The sequence below is a fragment of the Schistocerca cancellata genome, chromosome 1, assembly GCF_023864275.1.
Source record: "Schistocerca cancellata isolate TAMUIC-IGC-003103 chromosome 1, iqSchCanc2.1, whole genome shotgun sequence".
Classification (NCBI taxonomy): domain Eukaryota; kingdom Metazoa; phylum Arthropoda; class Insecta; order Orthoptera; family Acrididae; genus Schistocerca; species Schistocerca cancellata.
Window position 1 is genome coordinate 802,674,783 of NC_064626.1, and position 25,795 is coordinate 802,700,577.

General features: G+C 38.2%; 1 protein-coding gene across 1 annotated transcript in view; it reads right to left on the reverse strand.

Moving 5' to 3' along the window:
• Positions 1-25,795, reverse strand: part of LOC126187923 (cytosolic carboxypeptidase-like protein 5) — a 164,263-nt gene that overhangs the window by 70,324 nt on the left and 68,144 nt on the right. The window contains exon 6 of the mRNA XM_049929288.1: positions 19,191-19,384. Coding sequence (XP_049785245.1) covers positions 19,191-19,384 — 194 coding nt within the window. The remainder of the gene's footprint in view (positions 1-19,190; positions 19,385-25,795) is intronic.

Here is a 25,795-nt window from a genome sequence, read left to right on the forward strand (position 1 = left end):
TGTAAAAAAACTAAAATAGGACATGGCTTAATTCTACTGTGTCCATTATATAAAACCTAGCATGAAGACACATCAGTCCTGCATTTTATTTGTTTGCAACACTTTTAATTAGATTTCTGTATCTCAAATCATAAATTCTGTGCCATTCTTATGGAAGTTTGCGTATTGTTCTGATCCCAGCACCAGTTATTTGGCAGAAAAGAACTGAAAGACTAAAAGATTGATGTCATTGTACATAATTTCGTAATAATGGCATAAAAACATCGTTTGATCTTAGATACATTCAAAATCAATGAGCAATCCAGAAACAGACTCTTGCTTTGAAGTAAGTAAAATGAATAATATAATTTAAAAAAGAATCTGGCTAAGATTTAAAAACTAGGATATTATCTGACAGAGTCTTACTGATACCGACTACAAGGCAAAATTTATGGAGAGATTTCACATACTTTTGAAATCTACTGTGTATCTGAATTAGTGATCTGTAAATAAAATGTGAATGTTGTGTGACTAGGGCCTCCCGTTGAGTAGACCGTTCTCCGGGTGCAAGTCTTTCGATTTGACGCCACTTCGGCAACTTGCACGCCGGTGAGGATGAAATGATGAAGATTAGGACAACACAACACCCAGTCTCTGAGCAGAGAAAATCTCCGACCCAGCTGGGAATCGAACCCGGGCCCTTAGGATTGACATTCTGTCATGCTGACCACTCAGCTACTGGGGGATCTGTGAGTGGCATAATGGAATGACTGACAAAGGTGTTGCAAATGTAGTCAAGCTTGGCTATAGAAACATGAATTTGACAGTTGACTGCCTGGCCCTTGCAGAAGACCTTTCAATCTTTTCTAGTTGTCTAGACACAGTTAAAGAAAAATCAAACAACTGAAGAAACAAGCAGGAAAGATAGGACTCCAGATCGCCTTTGAGATCATCCAAATTGTTACTAACATGAAGTCACCACTCAGAGTACTAGAGGTAGAGGAAGCAGATGTCGAACAAACAGAGCAGTTTAAATATCTTTGAGAGTGGATGAAGTCAAACACTTCTGACAAGGACATGTTTACTTCGCACAGTTGGAAAAGAAGACAACATATAAAACTAACTAAAAGTGTCTACATGAAGAAATCAATATTACTTAATGCCAAGATACAATCAGAGGGGCTCTGTATGACAGAGAACATCTTGCTACGAATAGAAAAGGTCCGACTGAGAAATTATAAATAAGGGAAAGATAGATCTTGAGAAAAATTCTAGGTCCAATCAAAGAAATTGGTGGATTCAGGAGATGACACAATCATGGATTTTATACACATGTAAAAACCAAGGAGGCTTAGTTCACGGATATAGAAAAACACCTGCAAGAAGTTAGAATAACTTTGAAGGATATCCGTAAACACATTCTGCTGAATAAAAAAATTCAAGATCATATTGCTTTCAAAGAAAACACAAATTAGAAGTTGGCGAAATGGAATGAAGTGAACAAGGAAGAACATATGAGTGCAGTTCAGTTATTGTAATCTAAAAATGTCTAATATGACAAGAACCATACCTAAAACACAGCTGCAGTATTTAAAATGATATGCATCAGATAATGAATTATTTAACACAGTATCTGATAGCTGGAATTTTCATAATGAAGAATGATGTGACATTTCTCGTTCCCTCCTCAATGCATTTGTAGAAAATGAGTTGTTCTTTGATCATATGAAGCAATGATCCAGTGTAACTGAAGAAACAAGCTGTCATTTTCTTGGAAATGCTTCACAAACAAATAATTTTTGTTAATTTTATTTCACCCAAACAGTTGATGGCTGTTTAGTTTCTAGCTTGTACAAATGTATTCAAGTTTTATCTCCTATTACAATATTGTATACTGATTTTGTCTTTACTCTGTGGGATGTTATGAACAGTAAACTTCCTTGCAAATTAAAACTGTGTGCTGGAGCAAATCTTGAACTCTGTACCTTTGCCTTTTGTGGGCTAGTGCTCTACCCAAGCACGACTCACAACCCATCCACACAGCTTTATTTCCACCAGTACCTCATCTCCTACCTTGCCCGCAAACAGCAAAGGTCTTGAGTTCGTGTCTCGGTCCCGCACACAGTTTTAATCTGGCAAGAAGTTTCATATCAGTGCACACTCCACCGCAGAGTGAAAAAGTGATTACGAATATTTCTTTCCACCAACTGGCATAAAGCTATTTCTGAGTTTCAGACAAATTGTGCACAATTCATTGGGAACAGATCTTTTTCATAGTTAAATGTACATGCAAAAATGAGTATACTGTAGTCTTCAGCATGCCTAAGGAAGCCAATATGACTCTATCTCACAGTAAGTTAAATGCTGGTCCTCTACAATCATGTAGCACACATCCTTGATGTTTTTTGGAATAGCAACTGATTTAACATGACCTTCATGAAATGTCTCAATGATGGTAAAATCAAGACAAAATTCTGCAAACCTATGGTACATAGTCTTTTTTGAAAGTTGAATTAATGTATCCAACACATTACTTGCGAATTAAACCTTTATGAAAATTTTAAAAATCACTCATCGAAAACCTCCATGTGAAATTTCTACACTCCTGGAAATGGAAAAAAGAACACATTGACACCGGTGTGTCAGACCCACCATACTTGCTCCGGACACTGCGAGAGGGCTGTACAAGCAATGATCACACGCACAGCACAGCGGACACACCAGGAACCGCGGTGTTGGCCGTCGAATGGCGCTAGCTGCGCAGCATTTGTGCACCGCCGCCGTCAGTGTCAGCCAGTTTGCCGTGGCATACGGAGCTCCATCGCAGTCTTTAACACTGGTAGCATGCTGCGACAGCGTGGACGTGAACCGTATGTGCAGTTGACGGACTTTGAGCGAGGGCGTATAGTGGGCATGCGGGAGGCCGGGTGGACGTACCGCCGAATTGCTCAACACATGGGGTGTGAGGTCTCCACAGTACATCGATGTTGTCGCCAGTGGTCGGCGGAAGGTGCACGTGCCCGTCGACCTGGGACCGGACCGCAGCGACGCACGGATGCACGCCAAGACCGTAGGATCCTACGCAGTGCCGTAGGGGACCGCACCGCCACTTCCCAGCAAATTAGGGACACTGTTGCTCCTGGGGTATCGGCGAGGACCATTCGCAACCGTCTCCATGAAGCTGGGCTACGGTCCCGCACACCGTTAGGCCGTCTTCCGCTCACGCCCCAACATCGTGCAGCCCGCCTCCAGTGGTGTCGCGACAGGCGTGAATGGAGGGACGAATGGAGACGTGTCGTCTTCAGCGATGAGAGTCGCTTCTGCCTTGGTGCCAATGATGGTCGTATGCGTGTTTGGCGCCGTGCAGGTGAGCGCCACAATCAGGACTGCACACGACCGAGGCACACAGGGCCAACACCCGGCATCATGGTGTGGGGAGCGATCTCCTACACTGGCCGTACACCACTGGTGATCGTCGAGGGGACACTGAATAGTGCACGGTACATCCAAACCGTCATCGAACCCATCGTTCTACCATTCCTAGACCGGCAAGGGAACTTGCTGTTCCAACAGGACAATGCACGTCCGCATGTATCCCGTGCCACCCAACGTGCTCTAGAAGGTGTAAGTCAACTACCCTGGCCAGCAAGATCTCCGGATCTGTCCCCCATTGAGCATGTTTGAGACTGGATGAAGCGTCGTCTCACGCGGTCTGCACGTCCAGCACGAATGCTGGTCCAACTGAGGCGCCAGGTGGAAATGGCATGGCAAGGCGTTCCACAGGACTACATCCAGCATCTCTACGATCGTCTCCATGGGAGAATAGCAGCCTGCATTGCTGCGAAAGGTGGATATACACTGTACTAGTGCCGACATTGTGCATGCTCTGTTGCCTGTGTCTATGTGCCTGTGGTTCTGTCAGTGTGATCATGTGATGTATCTGACCCCAGGAATGTGTCAATAAAGTTTCCCCTTCCTGGGACAATGAATTCACGGTGTTCTTATTTCAATTTCCAGGAGTGTATTTCTTTAGAACAATGGTTCCTTGAGTGCTCACTGTAAACAAACTATTTTGACAGTTTCTAAGCTTCTATTGTTTTCACAATAACAAATGACAAATTTTAAAAAAAAATAGTAATGTCATATATCAATAACATCATCTGGAAGTTGTTTCTAAAAACTTAAATGACAACTCTTGTATTGACTTCTTTCATGATGACTATCCTCTTTAAGCTAAACAGCTGTGTGACAGCCACAGTGTTAAAGAAAAATCTCTGAAATTTTTGTAGTAGAAGAAAATGGAGAGGAAGGAAAAAAAGAAAAGAAAAACACACAGGCAGTAAAAGTAAGGATACATCATTCTGAAGGACGGACTAAGGAAGACAAATTGCTGTTGTTGTTGTTGTTGCCTTCAGTCTGAAGACTAGTTTTATGCAGCTCTCCACGCTACTCTAATCTGTGTGATCTCTTCATCTCCAAGTAAATACTTCAACCTACATCTTTCTGAATCTGCTTACTGTTTTCATCACTTGGTCTCCCTCTATGATTTTACTACTATTCCTTCCAATGCTAAACTGATGATCCCTATCAACTAATCCCTTCTTCTACTCAGACTGTGCCACAAATTTCTTTTCTCCCCAATTCCATTCAGTACTTCCTCATTAGTTATGTGATCTACCCATCTAATCTTCAGCATTCTTTTGTAGCACCATGTTTTGAAAGCTTCTATTCTCTTTTTATCTAAATTGTTTATTGTCCATGTTTTGCTTCCATACATGACCACACTCCAGACAAATACCTTCAGAAAAGACTTCCCGACACTTAAATCTATATTCGATGTTAACAAATTTCTCTTCTTCAGAAATGCTTTTCTTGCCATTGCCAGCCTACATTTTGTATCCTCTCTACTTCGACAGTCATCAGTTATTTTTCTGCCAAAACAGCAAAACTCATCTACTACTTTTAAGTGTCTTGTTTACTAATCTGTTTCCCTTAGCATCACCTGATTTAATCTGACTATATTCCATTTCCCTTCTTTGCTTTTGTTGATGTTCATCTTATATCCTCCTTTCAAGACACTGTCCATTCAGCTCAACTACTCTTCCAAGTCCTTTGCTGTCTCTGACACAATTACAATGTCGTCGGCAAACATCAGAGTTTTTATTTCTTCTCCCTGAAGTTTAATTCCTACTCCAAATTTTCCTTTGGTTTTCTTTACTGCTTGTTCAACGTGCATATTGAATAACTTCAGGGATAGGCTGCAACCCTGTTTCTCTCCCTTCTCAACCACTCTTTCCCTTTCATGCCCCTCGACTCTTTATGACTGCTGTTTGGTTTCTGCATAAGATGTAAATAGACCTTCATTCCCTGTATTTTACCCTTGCCACTTTCAGAATTTCAAAGAGAGTATTACAGTCAATATTGTCAAAAGTTGTCTTTAAGTTTACAAATGCTATGAATATAGGTTTGTCTTTTCTTACGCTATCTTCTAAGATAAGTTGCAGGGTCAGTACTGCCTCGTGCCTTCCTATATTTCTCCAGAATCCAAACTGATCTTCCCCAAGCTGTGCTTCTACCAGTTTTTTCATTCTTCTTTAAACAATTTGTCTTAGTATTTTGTAAACATGGCTTATTAAACTGATAGTTAGGTAATCTTCATATCTGTCAGCAACCGCTTTCTTTGCAATTACAACTACTACACCCTACTTGAAGTCTGAGGGTATTCCGCCTATTTAATACATCTTGCACACCAGATGGGTGAGTTTGTCATGGCTGGCTCTCCCAAAGCTATCAGTAGTTCTGACAGAATATTGTCTACTTCCAGAACCTTGTTTCGACTTCAATCTTCAAGAGCTTTGTCAAATTCTTCTCACAGTATCACATCTCCCATCTTATCTTCATCCATGCCCACTTCTCTTTCTATAATACTGCTTTTAAGTTGTTCTCCCTTGTATAGACCTCCTATATATTCTTTCCACCTTTCTCCTTTCCCTTCTTTGCTTAGGACTGGTTTATTGTCTAAGCTCTTGATATTCGTACATGTAAGGCAGAAATTGTGAGTCAAAGGTAGAGTATGACCAGTGTTCAGTTTAAAAACTACAACTCAACAAATTTGGTGAAAACAATTGACTGCGCAGAGACTGTCACCCTACAGCAAAGACAAAAAGCAAATGGTAAGTCATAGAATGTCAATTATTATAAAAGAAGTATCTGAGAAAAAAGAACACTGTGCACTCTGTCACAATCATATGAAAACAGACAGACAGACAGAAACAATGAGTGCCGGTAAAGAGGTACAGGGTCAAATTACATTGAGGGGACAATATATTTCTGAGAAGAAAATGGGAAAAATGAGCAATAACAATAATGAGTTATTTAAGTCAAGATCAAGTTCAGAATAACTGCCATGATGAGCTACTATCTGCCAAGACATTCTGGCTCACTAGTACAGGCTGGAAGAATTCAAACGATTTTGCCAAATAACTGCCTTCTGAACATTCTGTATTGCAACTGCATACATTCTGAGATAACTTTTTGCCTGTTATGAATAGTTGCATTAACAAAATGCACTAAAAAGAAGTTGCTACAAACAAATAAGCAATACAGAGTGTTCTGAAATTACTCCCAACTTGATTATGCATCTTTTGTTGGGAATACAGTATGAAGAAGCAGGTGTGTGTTTAGGACAGGTTTTGTAAGTTTGATAATCACAAGAATATGATCAGTGGAACTGAACAGCATGTTATCAAAGATATGGAAAGGCTACAGGGCAGCTCGCATGAGCTCATGGGACACAACAAAAGAAAATTACATGCATTACACTGGGTTTCGAAGAAGACCAGACCTCAGTTAAGTTCCAACATGTCACAGCACACGAAGAAATCTGTTCGAGTACAAGGCTGGTTGCACAACAAAAGGAAAAGAATACATCTATAATGTAATTAAATCATTACTGAGGTAGACAGGTTAGAGAACTTGAAAACTGAAATTGACAGGTTAAAGTTAGACTTAGCAGAAATTAGTAAATTGCAAGGGGATATTAACACAAAATCAAATAGGAGCAACACAGAAGTACTACTAAGAATGAACAAGAAAATACAAGTGTGGGGAACTACCATAAATGTAAATGTCATGTCACCAGGGTCTCCTGTCAGGTAGACCGTTCACTGATTTCAATTTGATGCCACTTCGGCAACTTGCGCATCGATGGAGATGAAATGATGATGATTAGGACAACACAACACCCAGTCCCTGAGCGGAGAAAATCTCCGACCCAGCCGGGAATCGAACTCGGGCCCTTAGAATTGACATTCTGTTGTGCTGACCACTCAGCTACCGGGAAGTACCATGAACAGCAGAGTGAAGGTATTGTCATAGCAAAGACAAGAACAAAGTCAAAACCAATTACAGTAGTACAAGTGTAAATACAACTTACTCCACAGATGAGAGACTGAAGAAATGTATGACAAAGAGAAAGGGGGGGGGGGAAGAAAAACCTTGCTACATTCATTACAAGGGACAAAAATTTAATTGTGATTGTGACCAGAATTTAATACTGGGATAAAGAAGCTATGGAGAAAAAACAGTAAGGAATATGGACTAGGGAAAAGGAATGGAAGAGAAAGCTACTTGGCAGAATTTTGCAAACAGTATGATTTAGGCATTGTCAACACTTGGTTTGAGAATTATAAAAGATATACATAGATGAGACATGGAAGCAATGGAAATTTTCGGATGGGTTATATAATAATAAGACATCAATTTCAAAACCAGATTTGAAACTGCAAACTATTTCTAGGGCAGATGTGGTTATCAGCTGAAAATTAAAACTCATCAAATTGCAGAGAGGTATGAAATTTAGAAGATGGGACCTTATTAATTAAAAGAACTCACTCACAGTTGTCAAGAATTTCAAAGGGAACATTGGGCAATGATTGAATGACCTAGGGGAAATGGAAACAATTGAAGGTGAGAGAGATGAAATAGTGAGGGCAGTAAAGTATTAAATACGCAAAAGACAAGGAAAGTAGAAATACCTGGGAAACATACAATTCAACTGATAAAAGGAGAAAATATAAAAATTCATCAAATAAAGCACACAAAACTGAACGAAGACACATAAGAAGTGACACATGCAGAAAGTGCAAACTGGAGAAGCAGGAATGGCAAGAGGAGAAATGCAAATTTATACAATTGTATATGATTATGAGAAAGAAACCTTTGGACAACAAAAGCAGCAGCCTTATGGACATCAAGAGCTCACATGTGAAGCCAGTACTAAGAAAAGAAAGGGAAGATGAAAGATATAAGGAAGACAGTAAAACCACCTTTTTACATTTTTCAGCAGGCTGACCCAAAAAAGTGTAAAACACGAGAAACTGTAAAATACAGAAAGCAAAAGTTTTTCATGAAACCACACTAAAAAGATATTCATGTCATAAAGTGAGACTTATTATTGATAATCATTATAAAATTACAGTAGATAAAACTCGTTACACAATATTGGTTAAAACACTAAAGTTGGCAGTCTTCACTAACAGAGAACAATAGGCACGAAATGTACAGTTTGTTGATGACAAGGTCACTCAATTCAGGGACCTCCTGCATGAGAAAGAGGACAGAAACAATATTATGGAAAAGGAACAGAAAGTAGATGAAGATGAGGTGAGAGAGATATGAAACTGTGAAAGGAATTCACCGTTCACTTTGGTTGGTCTTGTTCTGTCAGACTCATTCTTTCATAAGTGGTTGCTCATTCTTCACTCCAGTTCCATCGTTTCTCATTCCATATGAATTGTCATTCCTTTAATTCACTGTGTTAGCACTCTCTCTATCCTCAAAATTTTGACGTCTGGTTCTTTACTGCTCAGCATCCATGATCAGTAATTTATTAAACTGACATAAAAAATTAATTTATATATAATAAATAAGGGGTGTTCAATAAGTAAAGCAACACATTTTTTTCTGAAAGCAGGCTGGTTTTATTAAGGATTCCAATACACCACATTATTTTCCACTCTTTTGGCTACAAAATCCTATTTTTCAACATAATCTCCATTCAATGTGATGGCCCTATACCACCTTACTGGGAGGGTCTGTATGCCCACATGGTACCATTCCACTGGTCAACGTCACAGCCAATGTCTTGCTTCATCAATAACCTCCCCATCATCCATATACTTCCCATGGAGTGCGACCTTCAATTGGCCACTCAGATGGAAGTCGGAAGCTGAAAGATCTGAGCTGTAGGGTGGATGAGGAAGAAAAGTCCAATGAAGTTTTCCAAGCTCCCAGATAAATAGCAAGGTTTTTGATTGCAATCTGTCAGTCACATAAAATGAGTGTGTCTACATGTTTCAACAATGCAGGAGTCACAGCTGTGTGCAGCCAGCTGGCATGCTGGAGATCAGACAGGTTCGTGTGACCTTGTAGTGATGATGACAGACACCTTACCCATCGACTGACCATGTTTTTGTTCACTGCCAGACCTCCGAAGATATCCTGCAAGTGCCCATGAATATCTGCAATGCTCTGGTTTCATGGTAGAAGAAAGCCAATGACACATCTCCGTTACAGATGCAATTTCGAATGCTACATAAAGCGTTCCACCTATCAGAACTTCATTAAACTATAGGGGCTGAAGCAGGAATATCCTACAATCAGAACTTCATTAAACTATAGGGGGCTGAAGCAGGAGTATTCTACAATGTCCCACAACAAATTCTGCATTTTTCAACCGAAATGGCAACAAAAAAAAAAGTGTTGGATTACTTACTGAATGACCCTCATACATTTCTTCATGAACCACAAAAACAAATCTGCGAATCTCTTCACTGTTTTGATCAACTGTAAAACCGATATCTACAATGAAGCAATATTTTTAATTCATACATTTTTTCTTTAGAAATGCTTGATTTAACTACCAGTTTTTGGATAGTTTTTAATCATTTTTCTACTTGTAATATTAAACGGTTTACAAAAAGGATGTTATTTCTGCATGTCACCAAAAATTAAATGATACATTGATATTCTGAATTTTTTGTCATTCATCTGGTTAACTCTGTTCTCCTCTATTCAGATTCCAACTATTTTGGTTATTTGCAGTTGTACATATCTATCTTCATTTGCAACAGCATACAATGTGTACATAAATACTTTTCACAAATGTTCATGATACTTGTGAAAGAAAATTGATAATAAAGTTTGAACAATATCAAGATGACAAGTCTTTCATCTTCTGGCAGTATATTGTGGTACCATTACAGTGAAAAAGAGACATGGATCGATGGGAATGCAAGTACTGCTAGGGCATCATCAACATTCCTGGAAGGAAGTCCCATAAGCAATTTAAAAAAGGAAACATCCCATGATGTCACTGGAGGTGATGGGTATTCAATCTAAGTTTCTGTCTCATTCATCACAACCTACAGAAACAAGTTCACACAACTTCAACTGAATCTTACTAGCAATACAACATGACCGCTGCTCTTTCAGCCTCTGCTTTCTTCAGCTGCCTAATGCAAAATCACTGAATGTGTTTGTGATATTTATTCATTATTATTGGGCAATTTGATGTTCAGGACAGCTACATCTGCCATCTTTGTGCCCAATTCAACAGTAGTAGCACAATTCTCTTTGACCAATTTGACCAATGTTATTCAGCTCTTATCAATTTCTAAGGTGAAAAAATTGATCTTCAGTTACATAAAATGATCTGTAAAAAAAAATAGCATCCCTTAAGCATTGTGGAAGATAAGGAATTTCGGATGTGTCCCAATTACAACTTTTAAACAGGAAAACACTTATAACCAGCTTCTACAGTACCACTATAGTCATTTGTGTAGTAACTTGTTAATGAAATTGAAATCAACAATAGCAGTTGTTTAATGGCTGACAGATGGACTTCCCAAAAAACCGACATTTTATTGCTATTACTGTGCACTATCTTGATGGGGACATGAAGCTTCCTTCAAGTGTACGTGTTGTCTCCCTAGGAAAAACTGGTCTTCATAAGTCGAGTTTGAATTCAACTTCTTGGCGCAGATAAATTCAGTTTAATTTTATAACAAACTTCCAAAAATATTAAAAAGCTTAAGTGGAAGCTGCTTTGAAATTGCCTTGAAGGAGTTCCTCAGCAGTAAGTGTTTTTATAGTATTGAGGAATTCCTGAGGAGTAGAAAACTTTCATTTGTATAAATAGTACCAAAAAAAGCAACATAATTTTTTATCTGTAGGCCTATTGTATATAATTGTTTCCCACAATGTTATAAGGGGAAATGAACAATATGTAAACTATCCACAACAAATCCTTGTATTTGCCCACGGAGAATAAATAAATAAATAAATAATATAAGCCATAACTACACTGGCATGTAAGAAGTGTACCCAGAGCAATTTTGTCAAGACATGTGAAAACTATTTTGCCATTCACTATGAAACTAATATGTTATAGCATAGAGTACTTCTAGATTTTCATTTCTTTGAAACCAATACAGTGTGATACAACTAGATAAAAAAAGGAATGGTAAATGAGTGAAAACGAAAAGGATCCAAACAGAAATAGACACCAGTCAACTAGTCTCAATAAGATACATGAGAAAGTTGAAATACCCTTAGGTTTGAGAAAAAAATAATAATTTTAGTTCCAAAAAAAGCAGGTGCAGATAGGCGTGAATGTTACTGAACCAAAAGTGTAATAACTCACGATTGCTAAACACAGACATGAATTATTTACAAAATAATGGACAAAATGGTAGAATCCAATCTCCAGGAAGATCAGTTTGGGTTATGCAGAAATGTAGAAGCTCAAGATGTCACTCATCTTAGAAGATGAACCTAAGAAAACTGATGGTTCAGTAATACTCAAACCTGTCTGCAGCAGCCTTCTTTGAAAATGAGGTTATTAATTTTTTTTCTCAAGACCAAAGGTATTTCACTTTAATCATACATCTTTTGGAGAAGAGCAAATTCATACATCTCAGGAAACTAGTTCACTGGTTACTGGTCCTGTTTACATCCTGTTCATTTTTATTCAATTCACTATTCATTTTCTTATCTGGTTATATAATGCTGCATTGGTTTTAAAGAAATGAAAATCTAGAATTAATGTAGGCTACAACACATAAGTTTCATAGTGAATGGCAAAATAGTTTTCATATTTCTTGATGAGTGATTCTTGGTGCATTTCTTACTACACAGTATATTTATTTATTTATTTATTTATTGCTTATTTGTCTGATGCGATAGGATCTTATGGCCCTCTCACAATATCTGACCAGGAGCAGTGAACAAAAAAATTGCACAGTGTAATAGCATGCAGAGGAGCCGTATGCACTATTTCAACAAGATGGAGCACCCACTTACACTTACGACCCACATCACCAATGTGTTCCCTGAAGACAGACTTGTTAGTAGAGACCTGTGGTCCCTAAGGCCCCTGGACTTAACATTGTTTGAGTGTGTGTGTGTGTGTGTGTGTGTGTGTGTGTGTGCGTGCGTGCGTGCGTGTGTGTGCATGCATGTGGTTTGAGGTTTTCGGGCGCTAAACAGCGTGGTCATCAGCGCCCAAACACATAGAAACAGGAACACATGCGGTGAAGGGACGAAGACAGACATCGAACAAAGAGAACAGCTAGAAGACACAGACCTGACGCAGTTCCAAATCCTCACATACAGAAGCAAAACAAGAGGAGAAGAAACGCACTAAAAAAGGAAAGGAAACACAAGGAAAAGAGAACAGAAATCGAAGTGAAACAAGTAGGTAATCGTGACTGGCGGACCTCTTAACTAAAACCTGGGTGAGCCAGTCACCCAGCAGCACATTAAAATCCTCTCCCTAAAATCCGAGGCAACAAATTGCACAGGACACAAAACCGTATGACCTTAACCACAGTCGTTGCATCGTCTTGCAAAATAGAGGGCAAATCCGGTGGCAAGGAAACCACCGCCCTCTGGTCAGAGAATAAAAGACAGTCAAGTAAAATGTGGCGGACAGTAATCTGGACGCAGATTGCAGATTGGGGGGTCCTCCCGCTGGAGTAAAAAACCATGCGTTAAGGGACTGTGCCCAATGCGGAGGCGAGTGAGGAGAACCTCATCCCGCCTGCATGACTGGTAAGTCGTACGCCATGGCCGCGTGGTGACATTGACCAGACGCAGCTTATTTTCACCGACTGTCAGCCACTCCTCTTCCCATTGATGCATAACACGAAAACGCAAAAGGGAGGTAACATTGTTTGAGTTTTATTTACAGTGCACACTAAAAAGCAAAGTGTGTGGTGACAATCCTCACACAATAGAATAAATGATCTTAAACAAAGCATCACTAGATAAATTAACAACATCTCTTCTGCAGAATTGTGTGTTGTTGTAAACATCATCACACAAAGTCAGCGATGCGTGGATGCCCATGGCCACCACTTCCAGCATCTCTTATAGACACGTAACTACATGCTTTTTTTAATACCCTGTAGATCTTTGTCATTTCCCTATAATGTTGCCAATGTTCTTCAGTTAATGTTCTGAAATTGTTCTTCCATAATGCTGCTGATTGTTGCCAAACATTTTCTTTGGTTTGACCTGGAATTTATCCCTTCATTTATCTCTTCACCTATCTCTTCATTTTTCTTGAACCAATTCTGGGCTGTGTTAGCCAAGTAAAAGTATACATTTGCCAAACATGAAACAGCATTCCACCTGTTGTATTTGGCGACTTGGTCAAATATGGCACATTTCATTTCAGACATGTGTGTCCACTACATTATAGAATAAATATTGTCTAAAAATTAGAGTTGAATAAATATACAAAAAAGACAACATAAAAAGGGACACACACACACACACACACACACACACACACACAACACACACACATGAACACACAGAAATAATTTTTGTACAAACTTCTTACAATATAGTTGTGCCTAGCAAAATTTATTTTAATTCTTTACAGCCAACTGTTAAGTGAAAGGTAAATGTGCAGAAATAATGAAAAGGGAAAAGAATGGCATTCATAACCCACAGAAATGTTACTTCCATTTCAAATTTTACAGCATTAAATTTTGTATTGCAAAAATGCTTGATCCAGAAAAATAGGCTTGACACTATAGGAAATATATGCACTCAAAAATTAAATTTTTTCACTTTTTTTGTGAATGTTACACATAAATGAGTTTTCACTCTATTCAAGACATTAAATTCACACTGAATGAAAAATATTAACAGAATGAAAGATGTAAAGCATCAAATTATTTATGGAACAACACAAGAGTAGGATGGGGGTAGGGGGGGGGGTTGCTCATGGTGTAATGTCTTTTGCCCTCCTCCTGAAATTTGACCAATTAGTGGGACTTACTTTCTCACCCCTTGCAGATGTCAAGCACCTCCAAATTCATCCCTCTTTCTTCTGCAGACAACCAATTCATAGTGTGAAAGTTTCTTGGGCATTGTGTCAGATGGCATTGTCTAAACTGCACAATATTTCTACGAGGCAGCTGCTCATCACCTTCAAGTTTGACTGTAGCTGATCATCATCTTCATGCGTGACTGCAGCTAGCTGTGCACAAACTTAGAAGCTGGTTCACTAGAAAAATTCAGGCACCAACAGACAGAGCCATAACATTATCCCAGGTGACACTGATGTCCAGAGCACCTACTAGAGAAATGCGTTGCAGACACTGAATCTTGTCTGCCTCCGCACACTGAGATGCTATCATTAAACAAAGCAGTGAAATGAGATGCAGACACCGCATCTTCTCTGCCTCTGCATTCTGGGATGCTGTCATTAAAGAAAGCAGTTGAAATAGATATGGCTAACAACATAATTAGCAGAGAGACTGCATTTAAGTACCCATCACTGACAGCACCAAGGAACCTCGGCGACAGACAAACGAATTCAGTGAGAAAATACCAAATGAGGAATCAGAGCCAACACAGATAAGTCAGAGCCATGGATACTCAAAGTTTGTAAGCATTATTAAATGTGTTTCCTTTGAGTTGTTGTTGTTATTGTTTTTCTCCATGTTTTTGTTACCTTTTGTATTTCTTGATGATGCCTGGCCGTATGCACACTTACTGTGACTGTTAAATTACATTTAAATGGTGTTCTTTGCATGTATTAAGTGTAACATGAGTGTGGTTTGAAAAGTTCTCAGACTCACCACGAGAAGTCAGCACTAGCACAATGAGTCATTCACGTGATATTCATTGGACTGTTTCCTGTACACACGTGCCACATCAGTGCTCTTGGAAGAAAGCTGTGGCAGTGACATAGCTCTTTTTGCTGTTCCCACGTAGTGATTTGTGAAGATGGAAAAAAAAAAAAAAAAAAAAAATCGAGATTCAAGCAGTGAATAAGTATTTTATAAAGAAAAGTATGAAAGCAAAGGACATTCATGCCAGTTGCCAGAATACACTAGGGACTCTGCTCCTACATATTCAGCTGTTGCCAAGAGGAAAAATGAATTTAAATTTGATCAGGAGAGCTTAGATGATGATCTGCGCGGTAGGTGGCTAAGATGTGTCACTACTCTCAAAATCATCGCAAAAGTGCACAAAATGGTCATGAAGGATCGCTGAAAGTGCATGAAGTTGCTCATGCTTGCCAGATGTCATCTGAAAGGGTATATCACATTTTAACTGAAGAATCAGAAATGAAAAAAATTATCTGTAAGACGAGTGCCATGACTCTTGATGCTGGATCAAAAACGCATCAGAGTGGACATATCGGAACAATATTTGGCCTGTTTTAGGAGAAACAAACAAAATTTTTTGCATGAGTTTGTGACCACAGATGAAACTTGGATGCACTACTATACCACAGAGACAAAACAACAGTCAAAGCAGTGGAAACATGCTGATTCTCCACCACCAAAGAAAACAAAGACCATTCCTTCGGTGGGAAAGGCCTTGGCATCAGTGTTCTGGGATGTGAAGGGGATTCTGTTTGTAGATTATCTCCCCACTGAGCAAACAATTACTGGAGAATACTATGCTAAACTCCTGGACAAACTGCAACAAAAGATACATGGAGAAAGGCCAGGATTAGCAAGGAAGAAAGTCATCTTCCATGAAGCAATGTGTGCCCGCACACTTGCCGTCACCGTGGCAAAATTACAAGAACTAAGGTATGAATTGTTGCCACAGCCACCTTATTCACCTGATATGGCTACATCAGACTTTCATCTCTTCCCAAAACTAAAAATTTTTCTTTGTGGACGAAGATTCACTTCAAGCAAAAATTTGATAGCCGGAGTTGACAACTATTTTGCAGGCCTGGAGGAAACTCATTTTCGAGAAGGGATCAAGGCACTGGAACATCACTGGAGCAAGTGCATTAATCTACAAGAAAATTAAATTGAAAAATAAAAAAAAAGTTTCAGTGATGTAAGTACTTTTTTTTCTATTCCATTACGAGAACTTTTCAAACCACCCTCGTATATAAAAAACAGTGTTATGTTATAAATTTATTAGTGACAGGGAAACCTGTGTGTGTCATATTCCATTAAAAGTAACTTTCTAACTTTCAGAGCTACAATGAAAGACAAAGATATCCTAGCTTTCAAACAACAGAAACTCCAGGTACGAATATCAACAATGTAGGAAAAGACAGATTGTACTTATGGTAAAGAAGACACATCAAGTTGCAGACAGGCATAATTAAAGGAGACTTACACAAAGCTTTAGGCCACAGGTTTCAACAGCAAAAGATATACAGAGAAACCCACATCACTCATACACACAAGCAAGCGCACCTAATGCATACACAACCATCTCCAGCATATCGGATCGGAATGCAACTATCACAGGGGATGCACGCAGCAATCTGGAGGAGGTGAGGAAGGGAAAGGGATAACAGTGTACAGGTGGGCAGAAAGATGAATGCTGTCTGGTGTAGTGCGCATGGACTAGACTGGCAACAGGTGCAGCATCAGGGCCTCCCTGCCCCAAAACCTCCTGATGCTGTGTCTTTTGGCAGTCTAGTCCCTGCACATTACACCAGACAGTGTCTGTCTCTCTCCCCACTCATACACTACTATCCCTTCCCCTTCCCCACCCCCTCCAGATTGCTGCTTGCGTCCCACATGATGGATGCATTCTGACCTGAGATGCTAGAATTGGTAGTTGCGTGTGCATGAGGTGCACTTGCTTGTGTGTGTGAACAGTAAGTGTCTCTCTTTTACTGATGAAGGCTGTGGCCAAAAGTTTTATGTGTGTCTTTTAATTGTCTGCAACTTGATCTGTCTTCTTTACGGTAAGTAGCAATCTGTCTTTTCCTACATGTTGATAACCTAGCTTTCAGAGTATAGCAGAAGAGAGAACAGAAATGGACTCACATCACTTTGAAGAACAAAATATATTGTCAGTGATCCATTAAAAAAGCAGGACAAGCTGTTACAAGCAGACTAAATCAAATTTTCTGAATTTCAACAGTTGTAAGAAGCTCCAGGCAATCAGATGAGCAGCAACTCCATTTCAATAATGGTTAACTGTTATTTTGGAAAGAATCATCACTACAATTTATATATGTTTAATCGAAAAAACAATCTTGGTTCATGTTCCAGGCTTATGTTGTGGTATGATGAGATAGTAATAGGATCAATTCTCTGCCTTTCCAATGAGTAACATACACACTCCTGATGGTAATAAAAATCATCCAAATTCAGTTCAGGAGTACACTCTGAAAAAAAGAGGAATTCTATGTATGTACACATTAATTCTTTCAATGTACTTAACTTTCCAGTTAGACCTTGCAACAAATATCAGTACGTGTCTCTTAATAATACTGCTTACAATCAGTACACGTCAGGGTAAGAATACTGGCACGAATTACAGGAAAAATTCTAAACCTCAAAAGTGATGGAATTTTTTTTTTGTGTATATAATCACTGATACTCAGCTATAATGAAAAACATAATACTGCATTATTTTGTAACTTTTTGCTTGGTGGAGAATTAGAGGAATTTTTATGTTTTTTTTAATATGTCAGCAGTATGGCTAAGAAGATTAAAAACAAAACAAAGACTGTTTTACAATATGATTACAGTCATAGTTCTACAAGTGAAATATGTGAGTTATTATATCTGTGAAATTTGCACCAATTTGGTTAGAAACAATGCATGGTGTGACTGTACTAAACTTCAAATGCATAACAAATAAATCAATTTTCAACTTTTTGTGAATTATTTCCTATCTTGGCCTCACATTTTTACTCCACTTTTTCCTCTATACATATGTGGAATGGACATACAGCAAATTGCCAAAAGTTGCATAAATTATTATGATAACTATTCAGATAATTCAACACAGTAGATGTGCTTTGTTACTAATCTTTAATGTTGTGTTGATGGGGCCTCATCCAGACCTACCATGGTCTTTTAACAGGGTAGGTAAATAATACTGTCCAACAGCTCACTAAAGGTTTGATATATAAGTTCCATATCCATCATGCAAAAGGCTGCCCAGGCAGAGCCCAAAATATCTAGGTAAGCCTAATACAAATAGCTCACATCAGGAACTCCTGAGATTACCCACTAGTGACTGTTTTGCCTTGGAAACAATCCACCCCACTGGCATACAGCATGCTTCTAAGTTGAGTTTATGATAAACGAATATTGATACCATCTTTACAATATAGATGGTAAAGTCATGATTCCTGTTTCCTGTGACACAACTTTCCATTTAAGTGGTAGCTGCTGAAGTACTCATGCAGCTTAGGGTTATAGTGAACTGCTGACACTCATCAGCCCACAGTTTGCGAATATGAAGTTCAAAATGCCTGTTCCTAAACAAAGCTAGCCAAATTCCATGATCTGATTGCCTTTTGACATGATCCAGGGAACACATGCAATTTATTGTCATCGATCTTTCTTATCCCACTTTCAATGTTACTTCCAGCAACTAGTAAGTCAGTATCCCTTCATCAATTAAAATGGCCACCCAAGAAGGCACAACTGTTGTATAAAGAGTAGGGCACATTCAGGAACCTATAATATACCCTGCTTACTGAAAAGTCAGCTGCTAATAAAGAAAAAAATTACAGTTTCAGACTACACTAAGATAAATATTATCTCATTTTTTACTCTGTCCACAGTAACTGCCAGAAACAAACTGTGGATCATAAACCACTCAAATTATTGTCAATGGTAAAACAGCAGTTACTATATACAATATTATTCATGTTCATCTTTATTCATGTGTTTGGCACTGTTTACCTTTTTCTCTAGGAACTTGAATGGACGAGGAACATTTATTTCTGGAAATAAATGTCGGAGTCTTGGTTCACGTTCCAGGCTTATGTTGTGGTATGATGAGATAGTAATAAGATCAATTCTCCGCCTTTCCAATGAGTAACACACACACTCCCGGTGGTAATAAATATCATCCAAATTCAGTTTAGGAGTACTCTCTGGAAAAAGAGGAATTCTGTGTATGTACACATAAATTCTTTCAAATGTACCTAACTTCCCAGTCAGACCTTGCAACAAATATCAGTACATGTCTCTTAACAATACTGCTTACAACCAGTACATGTCGGGGTAATAATACCGGCATGAATAACAGGAAAAATTCTAAACCTCAAAGGTGATGGAAAATTTTTAGATAGAATCACTGATACTCAGCTATAATGAAAAACATAATACTGCATTTTTTTGTAACTTTTTGCTTGGTGGAGAATTACAGGAATTTTTATGTTATTTTTAATATATCAGTAGTATGGCTAAGAACATTAAAAACAAAACAAAGACTGTTTTACATTATGATTACACTCCTAGTTCTCTAAGTGAAATGAATTATTATGTATGTGTAATTTGCACCATGAGAAGCACCTGAGGAATTCATTACTGTTGAATGTTTTTCACAATCTTATGTGCATTAAGATATAGTAGCTACAAAAATGTTCATCTGAGAATTTTCTGTGGTCTTTCTTCACGTGTGAGAATTTGTATGTCAAAAGTTCAGTACTGTATGACTGCCCAATTTCAGATTAAATGTTAGGTTCCCTTATAATGAGATGATTGTGTCAGTTCTCCAGGCAGAGGAATGCAAGTGTATAGGCTACCATCTGCATCAAGAGTATACCAAATAAAGTACTATGGTGGTCAAAAGAATTTTTAATTAATGATTACTTGCTTTAACTAGTACTTTTTCATGTATGAAGAACATTCAAGTGGATGTAACACATAAGGCTTCTTATCCTTAAGCAAGTTAGGGGAATATGAACATTAATTTAGCAGTGAAAATTTATGAAATTCCCTAACATTTCTCACAATAAAGATAAACATTATAGTAGAACTCCATTTCCAGGTTCTACAAGTGGTATTACTTTACTATAATGATTTTTTGGCTACAGTCTGTATGTAAACTGTTGTAGAAATACGTCCATGAGACACTGTTTTCACTGCAAAGTGTGATAAAAATAACGAGCTGTTAAGGTGTAATTTTGAGAAAAAAAATGTGGGCAGTAAGTTTCAGAATATTAGGATCAAGCATCTCAAATGAACTCACAGAAAACATTTTAAATTTATTCGGGGTGACATAGAAAAATGGGAACTTTTGAAATGCTTTGTGGCAGCCATATTCATCTGGCAACATTGTGGAACAGGAGCCTTGAGCTGTAAATACTCTCACCATTTAGTAATCATGGGTTAGTGTAACAGTCAACTGCATGCTTTTCCCATTAAAAAAAAAGGACTTTTTTTCATCTCATATGTTATGTGAATAAGCAGAACTACCATTACTGGGAAGTTAATAATCATAATGAAGTACATGAACACCCTTTACACATCAGCAAACTGACAGTATGGTGTGCAATTTCATCACACGGGGTCATCAGACCTTACTTTTTCGAAAGTGAGGAATAGATCACAGTGACATCACTTCAGATCAGTATGTTGAGATGTTGTAATCTTTAGTTGCACTTGGCATTAAACAATATTCCATAACTTCACAAAACCTGGTTTCAATAGGACGGTGCAACATCGTACACTGCAAGTCAATCAATGGCAGCTCTGTGAGAACTGTTCTCCAGATTCAGAGACATCCCCTGGCACCCAAGATCACAGGATATGTCCATTTGTGACATTTTCTTGTGGGGGTACCTTATGAGTTAGGTTTATACGATTCACGCAAGAACAATGGATGTACTGAAACAAAGAATTCAATATAAAATTTGTAATATCCCAGCTAAGAAGCTGCAGCTCTTTATGAGGAACCTCAAGAGCAGACTGGAAGAATGCATATGTATGGGGAAACAACATCTACAGGATGTAATTTAACACTGATAAACTGGATTACTGTCTCTTAAAAGGCACTTTGTAGTGGTGCAGCTGCTGTCAATAAAATTCTTTCGTTGGTTGTTTCAAAAATTCTCATTTTTCTGTGTGACCCCATGCTGAACATGAAGAAGAAAATAACCAATATTACAGGAAGGTTAGATATCTCTCTCCCCACAGTCAAATTAAACATTGTTTGTATCACAGTCACAATCAAAATACTCTAGATTGTCACCCTATTAGCACACAACATTTGGGATATTCAAGGTAATGTTCTAATGAAAATGTGCCATGCTACACCTTCAATGAATGTCTGCTGCAAAGTGACAATACTTCATGCATATGTACAGGCGAAGAGACATGGTCCAGTAGAAATCCTAGGATAGTGCACCATATAAGGAATTTATGTGACAAATGGAGAAAATATAAAACTGAAGAACCAAAAGAGAGTACAGCCATCTAAAAAATGAGATAGGCAGGAATTGTAAAATGCCAAACAGGAATGACTAGAGGAAAAATGCAATGCTGTAGAAGCATACATGACTATGGGAAAGACAGATGCTGCCTGCAGCAAAATTAGAGAAACTTTTGGAGGAAATAAAAGTAGTTATATGATGTCAATAATAAGTAATGAAGGAAAAGCTGAACGGTGGAACAAATATACTTAGGGGCTATACAAAGAAAACAAACTGGAAGACAGCACTGTGGAATGGGTGCAAGAAGCAGATGAAATGGGAGATGCAATACCCCAGAAGTATTTTCCATGGCACTGAAGGATTCAAAACAAAACAATGCCTCTGGATAAACAATATTCCCTCAGAATTATTGAGATTCTTGGGACAGTTATCCACGACAAAACTAATCCACTAGTTATGCACGACATATGATACAAGCAAAATGCCACAGACTTCAAAGAATGTAAAAATTCTGATTCCAAAACAGGTAATGGTTTTATGTATGCTGACAGGTTTGAATATTACCAAATCATCAGTTAAAATTGTGCAATGCAATAATGATCTTTTGACTTATTTTAGAAGATAGACTGAAGAAAATCAAACCTAACTTAACAGCATTGGTAGATTTAAAAAGCCTTTCAATAATGTTGACTGGAATACACTCGCTGAAATTCTTAAGGTAACAGGGATAAAATACAGGGAACAGAGGTTGTCTACAACATGTACAGAACCAACACTATAGTTATAGGAGTCAAAGGGCATGGAAAGGAAGGAAGAGGGAGTGAGGGAGGGGGGGAGGGAGAGGGGGGCTGGGAGAGAGGGAGGGGGGGAGGGAGGGAGAGAGAGGGGGGGAGCAAGCTATCCAGGAAAGCAAGGCTAAACATGAGAACGGAATTAAGGTTTAGAGAAAAGAAATTAAAACTTCTGAGGTTTGCCAATGACATTAATTCTGTCAGAGGGAGCAAATAACTTTGAAGAGCAGTTGAATGGAATGGGGAGAAAATAACTTGGAAGAGCAGTTGAATGGAATGGACAGTGTCCTGAAAATAGATTATAAAATGATCATCAACAAAATTTTAAAAAAGGGTAATGGAATTTAGTTGAATCAAATCAGGTGATGCTGAGGGAATTAGATTAGGAGAGGAGACACTCGCTGCAGTAGATGAGTTTTGTTATTTGGGTAGCAAAATAACTGAGAACAGCCAAAATACAGAGGAAATAAAATGCAGACTGGCAACAGCAAGAAAAGTGTTTCTGAAAACAAGAACATCACATAGAAATTAAAATGTTAGGAAGTATTTTCTAAAGAAATTTGTCTGGAGTGTGTATGAAAATGAAACACAGACGATAAACAGTTCGTAAAAAAAAAAAAAAAAGAGAGAGAGAGAGAGGAAATAGATGCTTTTGAAATGTGGTGCTACAGAAAAATCCTGAAGATTCGATGGGTAGATCAGAAAACTGACTAGGTGATATTGAACTGAATTAGGGAGAAAAAAAATTAATGACACAAGACAAAGGAATTAGTTGATAGCACACATACTGAGGCATTTAGAAATTATCAATCTGCCAATGGAGAGAAGTATGGGGGATAAAAGATGTAGAGGAAAACCAAGCCTTGATAATACCAAGTAGTATCAAATGGATGTAGATTGTAGTAGTTATGCAGAAATGAAGAGGTTTTTACAGGACAGACTAGTGTGCGGACCTGCGTCAAACCAGTGTTCAGACCTGGTCTGAAGTAAGGAAGAGGAACGTGAAGCTGTTAGAGACAGAGCTGAAATTGAATTAGAAAAGGATGGGGAAGGAAGTTGGCCATGCCCTCTCAAAGGTGGCATTGTAGCATTTGCATTAACTTATTTTGGGAAATCACAGAAAATATAAATCTGGATGGCTGAACAGGATTTTAACCTTTGTCCTCCCAAATGCAAATCCAGTGTGCTAGCCATTATGCCACCTTGTCGGTTTTGGTATGAAGACCACAAAACATACAAAAGTAGTTTTTTGAATGTCCACAGCAGGTAACGTTTTCACTGGAATTGATGAAGATAAGACTACCCATTATCACGTAACATATTACTACCATGTCACCTTCCATTCTCATACTTTTTCTTTCAGCAGCTTCTTTCAAAAACACAATTAACATATATGACCCACATTTATCAATTTCTTTGTGTCAAACAAGGTAATACATGAAGGATGATCAAAAGAAAAGGTACAAAACAACACTGTGTGTTTAACTAAAGTCTTTATTCAAAAGTAATTACCAGAGGCCTGAGAAAGCAACTACCCCACTGCTTCATGACCCGAAGAGTTCCCTGTTGTCAGAATTCCTGAGGCTGTGACATGAGTTAAGTCTTCCACTGTGCCTTCAGTTCATCATCCAAGTTAAAGTGCTTCCCTTTGAGATGTTGTTTGGTGGACCAAACACATGGACATCGCAGGGCGACATGTCTGGGCTGTATGGAGGATGTTCCCACTGCTCCCACTTGAACATGGTCATTAACTTTGTGTGGCCTTGAGATGTGTAGATACATATTAACTGGTTTGGTTGTTATGATGTTTTGTATCTTTTTATTTGAACACTTCTTATAGAGGTACAACAATGAGTTAATATTCAAGGAGTATTACATTCAGATCCTAGTTCAATCATCATAACTCAGTTTTTCCATGCTTTCACAAGCTGACTTTATATTTATAACTCCTTCAGCATTTCTCATCTAATTATGCTAGTGCTCTTAAAACCATTGTCAAAAGGAGGCTTTCTTACTTTGGGAAAATTATGCCACCATTTAATCTTTTTGGATACTTGGGTAGTCAATAAGAGGATTTATGGTTAGCGAAAGGGTATGTACTGGTCCTTTGCACACACCAAAAAGATTTTTTAAAATGTTTTCAAAGTACTAGATGAGTGCCAATATTACTTTATAAATAATAGAATAATTTATTATAGCCTTCAGGTCACTTCTGAGTCACTTTATTTTCTCTAGCTATTATTACTTTTTCTTTTTTCATACACTGTCTAGGACATCTTCAGATAATTAATCCACTTTTGCATAACTTTTACTATCATGTTATCGATTACTATTTTCAGATACAGTTCTTCACTTGAATGGGATAACACTCTTAACAATAACACAATAATACTGTGTACCTTCTATGGGCTCATGAACAATACATCCTGCACAGCCTTAATTGTTTTTTCAAACAATGGAAAATCCAGGATGAAATAATGACAACATTATGAAAAGGGTAGATTGCAACCCACCATATAGAAAAGATGCTGAGTCGCAGACAGGCATAAAAAAAAAAGACTGCTATACATTTGAGCTTCCATCCAAAAGGATTTCTTCTAAAGAACACACACACACACACACACACACACACACACACACACACACACACACACACACACAAAATCACAACTCACATTCACATGACTATTATCTGTGGTTGATGAGGCAGAGACAGTAGTCATGTGTGCATGAGTTGTGCTTGCAAGAATGTGTGTGTGTTTTCTACATTAGGTGTTTTGGCAGAAAGCTTAAATGTACAGCAGTCTTTTTGTTGTGCCTATCTGCATCTCAACATATCCTCTATACAGTTCTTACAAGTAATTTCTCAATATTCTGGCACTACATGCCTTTGTTTTTAGAGTACCTTTCAAATTTGCCTGAGGATTTTATAGCAGGAAGCATGCCAATTCTAAGGTACCAGTTAATAACTTCTTTAGGCGGGACTATTACTTTCAACGAGCAAACTTTTTTTTTGTATATTGCAGCTAATTTTAACACTGATTTATTAATCCTGTAAATATGTAGAAATAGTCAAGACAATAACTCACTGCAAAGAGATGCTGAATAACAGCCAGCCATTTGATCAAAGATTGAATTTCCAGGTAAGCTTCAGAAATGTCCTACTCTTGAGCTAACACTTCCCCTCCCCCCACCCATCTCTCTCTCTCTCTCTCTCTCTCTCTCTCTCTCTCTCTCTCTGTGTGTGTGTGTGTGTGTGTGTGTGTGTGCGCTAGCTCAAAACAAGCTAAGTTCTAAGTTTAATGCCTCAGATATACAGTGAGTGGTGGTCATTACC